Source organism: Triturus cristatus, chromosome 12, assembly GCF_964204655.1.
Source record: "Triturus cristatus chromosome 12, aTriCri1.1, whole genome shotgun sequence".
Taxonomy (NCBI): domain Eukaryota; kingdom Metazoa; phylum Chordata; class Amphibia; order Caudata; family Salamandridae; genus Triturus; species Triturus cristatus.
Window position 1 is genome coordinate 157,727,883 of NC_140595.1, and position 13,217 is coordinate 157,741,099.

Genomic DNA, 13,217 nt, shown 5'->3' on the forward strand with positions numbered 1-13,217 from the left:
TAAATTAAATTATGCGCCCTTGTGTAATGTCCAAGGGGGGCATTGTTAAGGACAGCAATTTTTTCAATCATACACTGCTTGAATCAATGTATTAGAATTGTAAATGAATTATAAGACGAGATATTACCACATTAAAGCAATACATATTGATTTAATCTACTGCTATTTCTTTAGAAGCAGCATCAATTAAGAGATATATATATATATATATATATATTGTTCTTGTCCTGCTTTTGGGTGACATTCCCGTTCCCTACAGATTACTTAATATTCGGACAAGCACCACTTTTGATCAAAGCACAGACGCTCCATTGCATTCATTGTCCTGTATCCCTGACGTTTTCCTATCCTTGTGAAACTTATACAGCAATCAATCCTTTTTATGCTCCTTTTCGTCCTGATGACCTAAGAAGTTGAAGAAGGTCTAAACATCATCAACAGTTTTCCGGCTGACAAAAGGATACTTATTACACAAACTCTTGATCTTTTTCATATGCTAATTTTCAATATTGGACTATCTTGACTTTATGCTACGTTTGCACCCTTCTATGTTTAGAGATTTTGTGGAGGGAAATGGGACACTTGTTACTGTACTGTTTTGCACATTTCCACAGTACTGAATGGATCGCGTACATCCACAAATGGTCTTGGTTGTTGACCTCCTGATGCTTTCTTGACTCATTTCTTTCCTTTTCCACTTGTATCTTCTTCCAGTTGGAGTTTGTTGGCCGATCCGGTGACAGTGGGGGCGGAATGTTCGTCATCAGTATCCTTTGCTTGAATTGATTGCTTTTGTAGGGTGTGTGTGGTTTACAGCATTAGGGAATTTTCTCTATGTTTATTGTGATTAGCTCATGCATCCTAAGGCAGGGTAAACTTGTTGTGGGGGGTAATGATTCTGATGTATCATGGTGTTTCCCAGCACCATTTTCAGTGACTCATTCCATCCCCATGCAACTATATCAATGTACCACACTGTTTACTAGCCTCATATTCAATACACCTTGCACTGTGCTGATACTGTTTCCGCAGACCACATTCTGCCCTAACACTAATTTGATTAGATCGTACTGCGCCTTAATGCTAATTTCAATGAAATACCAATGTATTTTATGATCCCTGCACCAGATATTGAATTTAGTGATCCAGACTATACCTGAACACAAAGTTCAATGGACGTTCATATGACTCGCAGGATTCCTAAAAACCTATACTGCTTTTAAAAACCTATTTCTGTGAGTCAGGCTAAGCCATGACCCTGATTTTATTGGCCCATGTTGTTTTAAACATTGATTTAAATGATTCATATTCTACTTTGAAACTAATTTCATTCAGCAAACTGTCATCTTACAGATTTCACTGAATCGTACCTTAGCCTAACACTGATTTCACTGAATCACACTGGCACTGGCCCTCATTTCAGTAGATCATACTCTGTTCTAACACAGTTTTCGGTACACCACTGTGTTCCCTAAAATCTATGTCGGTGAGTCCTACTCAACCATAATCCTACTAATCATGGATGCTACTCTTCTCTTCCACTTCAGTAAAGCTTATTCCAAAGGATCACATTCTGCCCTGAAATATGCTTCAGTGAATCGTGCAGGTCCCTGATACTAATTATCATGGATTCTACTGTTCCCTACCACTGATTGCAATGTGCTATGAAGATCACACTGTGGCCCAAAAATCTGTTTCATTGAGACCTACTGGGTCCTCATACTAATTACCCAGAATACTGCTGTTCGCTAGCACTGATTGCAGTGCATCGTGTGGTTTCAGAGGATCACACTGAAACCTAAAGCTGAATTTTTAACATTATAATTCGCTATATCAGTGTTCATTAGTGCATCAGACTGCATGCAAGCTCTTGCTTAGCAAAACAATTTATACAGTTGACAAAAGATCTTTTAAAAGTGTTATGTGTTTGTTACCTTCACATTCAGGAGAGCAACATGGCAAGTACTAGTACAAGTAAGTTTAGGGAGATGTGGGGTGCACCATTGTATTCATTTTTGGTATTGTTGGTGCTGTTTGTGAAATTGTGTTTTGCTCATGTGTAATTTACTGATTTTTTTTTGTCACACCGGCCTGACTTTTGGTGCTTATGAAAAGTTCTGGTTGTAAGTAATGTAAGTTGAAATACTCTTATTAATCCAAAGACCAGAGAAAATCAAAGCAATGAAAGTTCCCAGTTGCCTTTTCTCTGTCCAAGTACCAACTCTACCTTCATTGGATCACTTCTCTGGAGTGCACAGTCTTCATTCACTTTCAGTTTGTTGTCATTCTAAGTCCATATGTTGGCTTCAATTTTTACGTATGGTAACTATCTCTTTGTACAAGTAGCACACTTGACTATCTCCTTTTAGAGTGCTTTTGTTTTAATTAATAATAAATGCACTTGGAAACAAAGATATTTGCTCAGGATAGCAGTCTGCTGTGGTGGAGTAGATGGACTGAAACTTGAGTCTGGTTCTTCTGATGCTAAGCCATATGTCCGTCTAACTGGAACATGTGCTTACAGAAAATGTACTAACACTTCCTGAGGAATTAATCTGGCTTCTGGTGACCCAAATTTTCTCACCTAGCATCGTAGTCTCATTGTTTAGGCCTCGACCAGTATAAGATGAATCCTAACTTATTTCAAACCACTCCTCCAGCTATAGAATCCAAAAGATTGACCTTTTTGGCAAATATGTTTTCTTCTGACGGTTCAGCATTGCATTCGTTAGACGCACTCTGTATGTTGAACTGATACACACATGCCCTTTGAGCCCAACTAAGGACTGTGATTTGTTTGCGAAGGTCGCGCCCAGAAAAATGACCCATAGACCTATAGCTGTAACGGAGATAAAACCAGCAATAGATAGCTTCACCAGGGGAAAGTCTCCCGGCTCCGGCGGTTTGAAGATTGATTTTTTTAAGGGATTTGTGGAACTCCAGACTCTTAGATTGCTGTAACTCTACCAGGAAGCTCTGTCTGCTGGGAACGAATATCCATAATACTTAAACTTATTAAAGACCACCTAGACTCCTGCTTATAAATGCCACCTTTGCTGCTGAATGCAGATAATAAAATCCTGGTGCGTGTTCTTACAAATAGGCTAAATCCTTTATTGGCTAGGCTAGTGCTACCGGACCAAGCCAGTTTTATACCAGGCATATTGTATTAATCCGCATCATACAGCATCACATCTACAGATAGAAAGTGCTCACCTGGAGGCATGTTCATTAGACACTATCCTGGCCATAGTGGCACCCGGCCGGTTAAACCTATAGACACGGTCAGATGCACACACTGAGCTCTTTGGACGCTTGCTAAGCGCACTTACCTACATTATATTTATTCCCAGACATGTCCATAACTAATAACCCAATATTACCCCCGTCTTCTGACTAATCAGTGCAAATAACACCCACACATTATCAGACGATTCGTCCTCGTTAAGTTGTTAAGCTGTTCCCTGACGATACGTTTGTTTCATTGAAACAATTCTGTGAATGTGATGAAATTAACACTTCAGACCTATTTGCTTGCTACATAATGCACTAAGCTATGATAGCACATTGAGGGTGATTCCCTCAAGAGCATGCAATGCTTTCTTTTTGACACAAGTGTACCTGTCCTCGACTTCGAAGGACTGGATGTTCAGTCTGTACAAGATATTTATGCGTGAACTCCCCAACACCCCCACCACAGCCAGCTAAACACACAGCTAAAATATGATGATAAGCAGATTTGGCGGTGAAGCTTTTTGCTAAAGTGTTAAGATTGTGCTATGAACAGAGGGGACCAATGTCCAGTAATAAAAGGTATATAGTCCTACGTTTCCAGTTTCTGAATGGACTAAAAGTAAACGTCCAAGCGTCTGAACCATATAGTGGTACACAAGCCTCAGTTTGCGCTAGATGTTTTACAGACCCAGCTGACCTTATTTATTTGCCTAGCGCTGCCTCCCAATACTTGAATAGAGGTTTGAGGTCACGCTAGTTATCAATGACAAAGGTGACATCCAGTTGACTTGTACACTGCTACCGTTTGTTTTGGGCTATGTCGCTGATGTCTCAAGTCCTTCCAGGAAATGGAGGCATTACTGTTAGTACTAGCTGCATGCAGAGTGGTGCGATCATGGCTAAATGACCTCACTCCCAAACTTTACGACAGGTTCACAGGCTGAAGTAGCAAAATGCGATGCAGCGCGCGCAACGAAATTAGTTTTATTTATTTAAATGTGTACTTACCTCCGTTCATCCATATTCCGGTGTTTACATTTCCCCACTCTGCCCCTCCCCTGCCCCGCCTCACTGCCCCACCGAACTCCCTCCACGGACCACTACTGCCCGCACGGCCGACATCTGTTTTGCATTATCGTGCCTGATCATGCAAAACAGATGTCTCGCTGTGGCGCGTGCGCACCACTTCCGTGCTTGTTTAAAAGAGCCAGTGGTGAGGAAAGATATAGTGATTCAGCTTATCACCTCCATGCCTCCTGTGCCCTCTTCTTGAAACATCGCTTGAATACAGTACTCTAGTGACTGCACCAATAGGCATCAAGAGAACCAGGGCGATTTTAACACATAACAGAGTAAACCCTCAGCACAGTTTGAAAGCAGTAGGATTTTACCCCTGCCATCTGCTGTACCTGCTGCAGGTCGCATGGGGTGCCATATTCACTAAATAAACTCAGAAGCCTTAGAGGATTAATCTCTGGGTTCTACTGTCTCCTGGTGGGCGTTCCTTGCACTCATTATCAAATCAGACAAGCCACGTGCTAACATTTATAACATTCCCTAGATCACAAAACAGAAAAGCTGGCGCCCCGTCTTGCTACAAGTTTTATATGTGCAGAGAACAAAGACCGAAAGCGATAACGCCTTATTCCCAGGCGTATTCTTAGTTCCAATTTGATGAGGAAATAATGACAAGATAAATGAATCAGCAGTGAAATCCTCACAGATCGTGCCACCTGCATTTTTAACATGGGTCCAGTTTAGGAGGAAGTTGGTAAAAAAAATGTACAATAGAATGAATTAAAATTAGTAAATTGAATGTTTTTCCAAGTGGTTTGTCAGTGGGAATCAGTAATAGCCAATCCTTGAAGTTTGAAATATGTTAGTCAAATGTGCCTAGATTCTGCATAGAACATAGGAGCCCCACCTCGCCATAGAAGCTTGTGTAATTCGATGTATTGCGTTCTTGTGGGCTACTGCCACACACACTTTTACTGATGCGATCCTGATATTCCATTTCTTCAATATCACACCAGTGAACAACCATTGTTGTGATATCACACCACTCTAAGTACTAATTACATTTCTAAACACAGCCAGTGCAGCCGAGGGGAGCAACTTCGACTTTTGTGGCAACTGCGAACTCCATGATGCAGCTGTCTCCGCTTTGGTCCCTGCTGACACTGCCATGCAGTGAGAGATCGAGAAACTCCTTTTTGGGGACGGGGCCTACTCTTCTTCATCAGACTTTGATTTAGATTAAGAGCAAAAAGTAGAAAAAGCAGAGAGGATGAGGAAGAGAAAGATAGGAAGAGAATTATAAAGGAAGAAAGCAGGCATTAAAAAAAGAACTTGCTTGTGTGAAACGAAGATCAGAAGTTCCAGTGGTGGAAAGAAGGCATGCATGCGATGGAATCAAGATTAGACCGCCTTGAAGTTCTGCATCCCTGTGTTCAGCACTGCCTACAGTAGGCTCCTAACAACAACTTTGGGCCCCTGCACATCTTAGGTCTCGCCTATAGTCAGCTATAGCTGTCTGTTAGCTAAGAGATAGGTTTTCCATTATGGTTCAGCGCCCTTCAGGTTTATCGTCACAGTTCCGTGTCCCTGGTTTGATGGTTTTCCTCCTCAGTCTTGTGTTTGTCCTGCCTATGATGCCTTTCGTTCTCACTGTGTTTTGATTGTATGCATCCTTCCTCAGCAGACGTAAGTGGACAATTTATTTTAATTTTCATTTTAGCACTTCATAAGAATGCTTCTATTTCATTGCTCTCTCCCCATTGTATTTAGTTACTTTTTATGACCTCCTGGGAGTTACACACTGCTGCCTGGAACGTCGCATTTGTGGATTTGCTTTGAGTCGTGCATGCCCCCCTCCAGATCTATCTCACTTGGGCAACCCAATCGGCACTTTTGTTTTTGAAATGTTTTTGCGGGGTGCAGCAGCTGCGCACTATCTGGCTACTTGCGCATCCTTATGTGCACGGCATCCAGCACATCCCCATATACGTGACATTCCCCTCTGGGCAGGGGAGGGACAAGCACTACCAAGCCAATAGGATTCATGGATGAAACTTACTGCCCTTACCATCCAGTGCTTTTTTTTTTTTTAACAAACGATTCACTGTATCTATGATGGGCTGCAGCACCGCTTACTGCCATGCTTTACTCCTTTAAGCCTGAGACCATGCATTTACGCACCTACCCACTTGCTGCTCTTTTTCTCCACTACACAAACCCTTAGCCTCTTCCCCGTCCCCTACAAATGTGGACAGAGCCAGTAGCCACCTTGAAAGCCTTCCTCACAATTTGGCCTGGACAGCCCAACTTGGGCTAAGTCAAACCTCAAGCCCAGTCAGGTGAACCCACAATACAAAAGCTGTGCTTCCATCATAAAAGGCCTACTACAAGTGTCCACAGCATATTCAAGGATGTAGAGCCTAATCAACAACTGCCTTTTATAACAAGCATTGGCATAGCCAATAGGTCTCGCCTTTGGGACCTTATTAGTATTTAGTTATGCAGCAGGTCCCAAAGGCGAGACCTATTAGCTATACCAATGCTTGTTATATGATAGCTATGTCTCCTAGTGATTTACTTTGGGTGCACATTATGTTCGACAACAAGAGCTCAAAATGTCCGATTTTGTCTGTAAGATATATTTTAATTTGTTTTTGCTACTTGTGTACATCAAGAAAAGATTTTAAAATTAAATGAGAAGTTAATGATAACCTTTTTGTGGGATATTCTGAAGAAAAGAAAAGGAAGGCTATGCAGAGGAGTTTCCTGTCGAGGTGGATAGCCCCCTTCATTAATATCTGCTACACACTGACCAAAAAGCAGCACCCAGAAGTTTCTGAGAGCCCTTTCCACTGGGGTCGAAGGAACTACAACTGCATTGGCGTGAGGGGCAATTGTCCTGGATATCTGCCTGGCTGCAAAGTGAGCATTGGTGTATACTCTCAAGAAGCACTACTTCCTTGACAGCTAGGATTGTCGAGGACACTTTGTCTACTCCACAGACCTACAACCTATGGGGAGGTACTGATTTATAATCTATTCCAAAGTGAGGAATCTTTGGTTAGAAGTTTCCATCAGAAAACAAGTTACCATTGATAAAGCTTTCTCTGTTGGATACTCTAGCTGTAGAGGTGTTCCCACCTCCTTGATCTGTGGAGTGGCCTCTTTTAAGCATCCCAAAAAGTTTTGCAACACTGTAATAAACCATTGTTAACAATCCATGTCGAAGGGGACAGAGGTGGAAAATATAAGAAATTGACGTTGGCTTGCGGAGTGATGCTTATATGCTGCACTGTTCCGTCACTTTTGGGGCGGTATGGAGCCATTGCGGAACCGCACAACCTCCACCAGGGGCTAGGGATTACTGCTGCAAAAAATCTCCAGATCCAGTCTGGCACCTGGGAATATTATAAGGTAGAGTGTCCACTAGAATGAGCATTGCCAAAAGTAAGTAACTTGTTATTCAGTGATCCTCTCCTTGTCTGAGAGAATGTAACCTCTTAAGACATTTTGAGATTATGTGTCTCTGAATTGCCATTAGAGCTGAACATAGTCCATCATTTGATAGCCATGGCCAAAGATCTGAAAGTCTCTATCATTCTATCCCAGATGATGAGTCTGTCTTTGCTGTTTGACTTTATATGCATGCAAATTAAGTCCCTTTATTTTTGTAGTGGTGAGACACTTCTTGCTGTTCTCAGTGCTTTAAAGTGTGAATTATATTATTGTGCCTTAACACTTTGAACATAGACCTTCACAAGGCACTTCAATCTTTAGCCTCTGCAACACTGGTTTCTGTTGTCCAGGAGAGGTAAGGATGTTTGATTGTACCTTGTTTGTCCCACCTCTTCACCTACATCCATGCTCCCGTATTTGTTTGAAAATCCATTGACTTTTTTTCAATTTCTACATCTTTAGTATTCCCTTTAATTTAAGTCACCACATATTATGACAATCGTTACATGAACGACAATTTTAAGTAATATTTTTTGTAGCCACTTATTTGTAGTGTTTGGCGTGGCTGTACACCTCTAACTGATTTTGAAAGCTGAAACTAAGTCAGTTACTGTTGTTGTTTATTTCTCTGCTGAAAATACTCCAAAACCTTCCTTAGAAAATGCAGATTTAGACACAGATCTTTTTCATTTGGGGTTGTTCATCTCTTGCATATTCCAGATTTGGCTCGCGCTGCGCCAGGATCTTCAGACTTCTTTTAAGTAAGAGGCACCTAGAGCAGAAGCAAGTGGAGGACTTTGCAATGGTACCTGCCAAAGAAGCCAAGGACATGCTATATAAGATGCTGTCTGAAAACCTGGTGGCGTTACAGGTAAGTACATACTTCATTCTGACATGGAGAAGATCAGCAAAAACATTTTTAATGTGTGTTGTATGTAAGCAATTTTTATGTGGTCTTCGCCTTTGAGCTGTGTGCCTTTTCACAGCCGTTATTATATTTAAATGATTAGGCCATCATATTTGACTCAGTAGATAAATTTGATCAGACTGCATTAAATGCATTTTTTGTATCTTTATTGGTCAGGCATCTCTCTTTTGAAATGTGTTTAATACTGTGTTTATGCATTTTTGTCTGTGAATTTCCACAATAAGAAGAATTGCATGTGCAAAGGAAAAATATGCACATGATTCTCTCAAATTAGCAATGTACCTCTAACAAGTTAAGAGTTTGGCCGTGAGATTACCTCAGCACTGTATGGATGTACAGGTCCCCTTCAGAGCTGGTTTATAAATTCAAATGAATACCATCAATCAATCATTTACAGAGCTCAGCAAATCACTTGTGCACTGGAGCTGTTTGCTACTGCATGGAGAAGTGATCCATTGAACATCTAGGTCTTCAGTTTCCTTCTGAAAATGCTGGAGTGACGAAGCGGTCTTGAGGTACAGGGGAAGGTTGTTTCAGCCTTGGCTGCCAGATGTGAGAAGGAGCATCCTCCGCTGTTGGTTTGGCAGATCCGTGGGGTGTCTGCGAGGAAGAGGGAGGCTGATCGAAGAAATCTGGTCAGTTGGTAGAAGGTTAGGCGTTTGTTGATGTATGCTGGTCCCTCGTGGTCCACATATTGAACTGGTATCTCTTCTGAATCGAGAGCCAGTGTGGTTTCTTGAGATTGGGTGTGATGTGGGTCCTTCTGGGGAGGTTGAGTATGAGTCTAACCCCCGAGTTCTGTATTGTCTGGAGTCTTTTCAGGAGGTGTGCCATGATTCCTACGTAGAGTCTGTTCTCGTAGTCTAGTCTGCTGGTGATGAGAGCCTGCGGGACAGTCTTTCTGGTGTTGGCTGGCAGCCGCCTGAAAATTTTGCAGAGCATGTAAAGGGTGTGAAAACAGGCAGATGAGACTGTATTGACTTGTTTCTTCATGGATAGCTATATATTCAGAATGAAGCCAAGATTGCATGTGTTGTTTGTTGGAGCTGGGTGTGGGGGGTGTTCTTAGCTCTGCCGACCACCATGTGTTATTCCAGGATGAGACGTGTTCCCAAAGATGAGCACTTTCGTCTTGTCCGTGTTGAGTTTGAGACAGTTGTCCTTCATCCAGTTTGTGACGTTCACCATGCATCTGTGGAAGTTTGCTTTTGTGGTGGAGGGGTCTTTGGACAGTGAGAGGATGATCTGTGTGTCGTCGGCGTAGGAGATAATGCTGAGTCCGTGTGATCTGACGTGGTCAGCCAGGGGGGTCATGTAGGTGTTACAGAGGTCAGGATTAGGGGCAATCCTTGGGTGACTCCACAGATGGTTTTGTTGGATTTTGAGGTAAATGGTGGGAGACGTATCTATTTTAGGGCGTTTCCTTGGATTCTGATGTGATGGAGTCTGTTGATCAGGATTTGGTGGGAGACAGTGTCAAACATGGTTGACAGGTCCAAGAGGATGAGGGCTGCTGTTTCTCCGTGGTCCAGGAGGGCTCTGATGTTGTCTGTGGCTGCGATCAGGGCTGTCCAGAAGGTTGTGGTCTTCTAGGTGTTGGGTGAGTTGCTGGTTGATCGCTTTCTTGAGGACTTTTGCTGGATAGGGGAGCAGAGAGATGGGCCGGTAGTTCTTTTGGTCAGCTGGGTCGGCGGTGGGTATCTTTAGGAGGTTCCTCACTTCAGCATGTTTCCGGTCCTGGGGTAAGGAGGCCACGGTGATGAAGGTGCTCAGGATCTTCCAGAGTTCATTGCCGATTGTCTTGCTTCCGAGGTTGAAGACGTGGTGGGTGCAAAGGTCCGTGAGCGCTCAATGCATGGAGTTCATGATGGAGATAGTGTCTTGCGTGGTGAGGAGGTTGCAGTTGGTGCGATGGTGTTCAGGGTTTGTGTTCATGGGAGTGAGCTGGTTGATAGTGTCTGCAGCGGAGTTTTGGCATCCGAAGTTCTCGCAGATGGCGGAGATCTTGTTGTGTAAGAAGTTAGCGAGGTTGTCGCACAGTTTTGGGAGGGAGTGATGTTCTTGGAGGCTGCGGGATTGGTGAACTCCTTCACGATAGCAAATAGTTCTTTGCTGTGGTTAGCGCAGGCTTTGATGCGGACTGCTAGGGAGTTCTTCTTAGATACTTTTAGGAGGCAGTTGTACTGGTGGAGGGCTGTCCTGAAAGTGAAGCGGACTTCTGGGTTTTTTTGTGCAGAGGGCCCACTTCCTTTTCTGTTGTCGACCGTTGTATTTGGTGGAGTGCAGTTACTCAGTGAACTAGCTAGCTCTTTTGCTTGGTTATTTGATCTTGGTTGTCGTGGTTGGGGCGATGGCGTTGGCGCATTTTGTGATCCATTGAGAGAAGTTCTTGCTGCTTTTTCTGGGTCTTGAGTAGAGTCTGGAAGGTGGGAGCGGGGAATGTTGTACCACTGGTCTTCTGATACCTTTTTCCAGTCTCTTTTTGGATCTTGGGGGTGTGGTGCTGGGGCAGGTGGGTCCTGTGATGGTGAAGTGTACGCTGTGGTTGCCTGTCCAGGTGAGTTGTGTGGTGTGGTTGTACCTGACTCTACCGCTGGAGGTGATGATGGGGTCGAGTGTGTGTCCTGCGATGTCGGTGTCGAGCTGCGTGAGGCAGATGTTGCTCATGTTTTCCAGGAGGTCAGTGGTGTTGGCATCGCTGGTGTTGTGGAGGTGGAAGTAGAGGTCCACAAGAAAGATAGGAGCGATTCTGAGTTCAGTGAGCAGAACAGTGCATACCATTTTTGCAGAGACTGACCATTAAGACCTCTTCGTCATCTCTTTGTCATGTTTTCATTAGGTTCAAATTGGTGTTGACAGCTCTGTCTCTTTACATGGCTGATTACCCGTGTTTTCCTCTGCCTGGAATGGGATTTAAATATGGTGCAGAATGTCAGTCATTTCCACCAATGCATTTGTCAGTTCCAAAACACAAGACGTGGAACTCATCCTTCTAGGTGGTTACCACTTCACAATAAGGCAGTAAGGTATATCAACAACTTCTTTGTGGCAGGAGCCACACATCAAGAATTGTGGTGACAAAATAACATTGCAGATAAACTCACAATTTTCAAAATTTGATGACCAAATTTCATTTTGTTTCCATCCAGAAAACCAACGACCAAAGCATAGGCTTTCTCAGAAACTCTTGATGTGAAAAGGGCCTTGAGTTTCTACTTCTGCAGGCCAAGGTTGTCTATATTAACCAATTAGCGGTTCATGGTATACGCACAACTTGGGCAACAGTAAGCAACTGGCAAATCGTCCGTTGACAAGTGTTAAGCAGACTGCATCATATTCACAAACTGAATAGTCAAAAATTAGTTATCCCTTTAGAGACACTAGATCAACCACATAATCACATACAGATACACCCTACTAATGGTCACAGTCAACAACACCTCACCAAGGGAACACACTGACTCTGGATGTCAAAACACTTATGTGCTCATTTAATAAAAATGCAAACTATTTTTCAATAGAAAACATACAATGAAATACCCCATAGTACATTCAATGTGTCATAAAAACATTATATATTTCAATTTCATCAGTAGTTTAAATAAAAACAACCTCTTGGAAAAGAAAATAAGACACTCAAATTTGTCATTAAGTTGTTAATTTGAGACAATAGACAGCACACCGCAGGAGAATAAATGTTCTGTCCCCATATATTTCTGTCCTTTACAAAACGTAACTTAAACTCCAGCGTCGACGCATTTCGGTGGATTAACCCAATATGACCACTTTCATCAGGACAAACATATGAATAAATCTTCTCTTTTCTGTTTGTGTTATACAATGACCCTATTATGTGAGAAAAGTGGAGATTTTATCACACAAGAGAAACCCTACCCAATCATAATATCACAACTCTCCAACTTGTTCTTATTATTATTCTGATGTTTTGAGAGTTTTTATTAAAAACAAGTTATATTTAAAAAACAGAAAACGATTTTACATCAGAGCCACTAAAAGTGCTCCAGCATCCATAAGTGCGTTACCCCACACATGCCTCCATACTGCTTTCATCACCATGTGACACCTAATGTGCATTCATGCGCATGCATAATATCTTCTGAATAACTTACCGGTGCAATGCACTCGGTAAAGGGCCGTATTGAAATGAGGCTGCCGGTTTAATAGTGACTCGCCATTTCTAGAAATAGGTGATACAAATGTATCCTCATTGTAAGATTTATTGGGGAGACATAAGAAAATTTCACCCATAATTCACCACTCTGACCAGACTCTATTGTCGCCAGTCAACATACCTTATCAATAAGTACGTGTAGCGCCTATGTTCTAGTATATAAATCAGCCTCTGGTCCAGGGCATATACTCCCTTATTTGGCAAACCACTGTTGTGTGAAGAGGGTAAAGAATATAGGAGAACCCCTATTTTCAATGAATATTGCTATCTTATGTGAAAGCATTATCAAATATACCCACTCACACTAATACCTGCTTCTTGAAAGTCAGGGTACCCTCCTCCGGGCCGCGAGTAGAAGGTATGGGTCTATACCCTTGCTTCTTCTTATAT

General features: G+C 42.5%; 1 protein-coding gene across 3 annotated transcripts in view; it reads left to right on the forward strand.

Moving 5' to 3' along the window:
• Positions 1-13,217, forward strand: part of POLR3C (RNA polymerase III subunit C) — a 148,209-nt gene that overhangs the window by 99,768 nt on the left and 35,224 nt on the right. For all 3 annotated transcript variants that reach the window (XM_085638929.1, XM_085638931.1, XM_085638930.1), the window contains exons 9-11: positions 715-766; positions 8,002-8,062; positions 8,428-8,578. In XM_085638929.1, the coding sequence (XP_085495055.1) occupies positions 715-766; positions 8,002-8,062; positions 8,428-8,578 (264 nt within the window). The remainder of the gene's footprint in view (positions 1-714; positions 767-8,001; positions 8,063-8,427; positions 8,579-13,217) is intronic.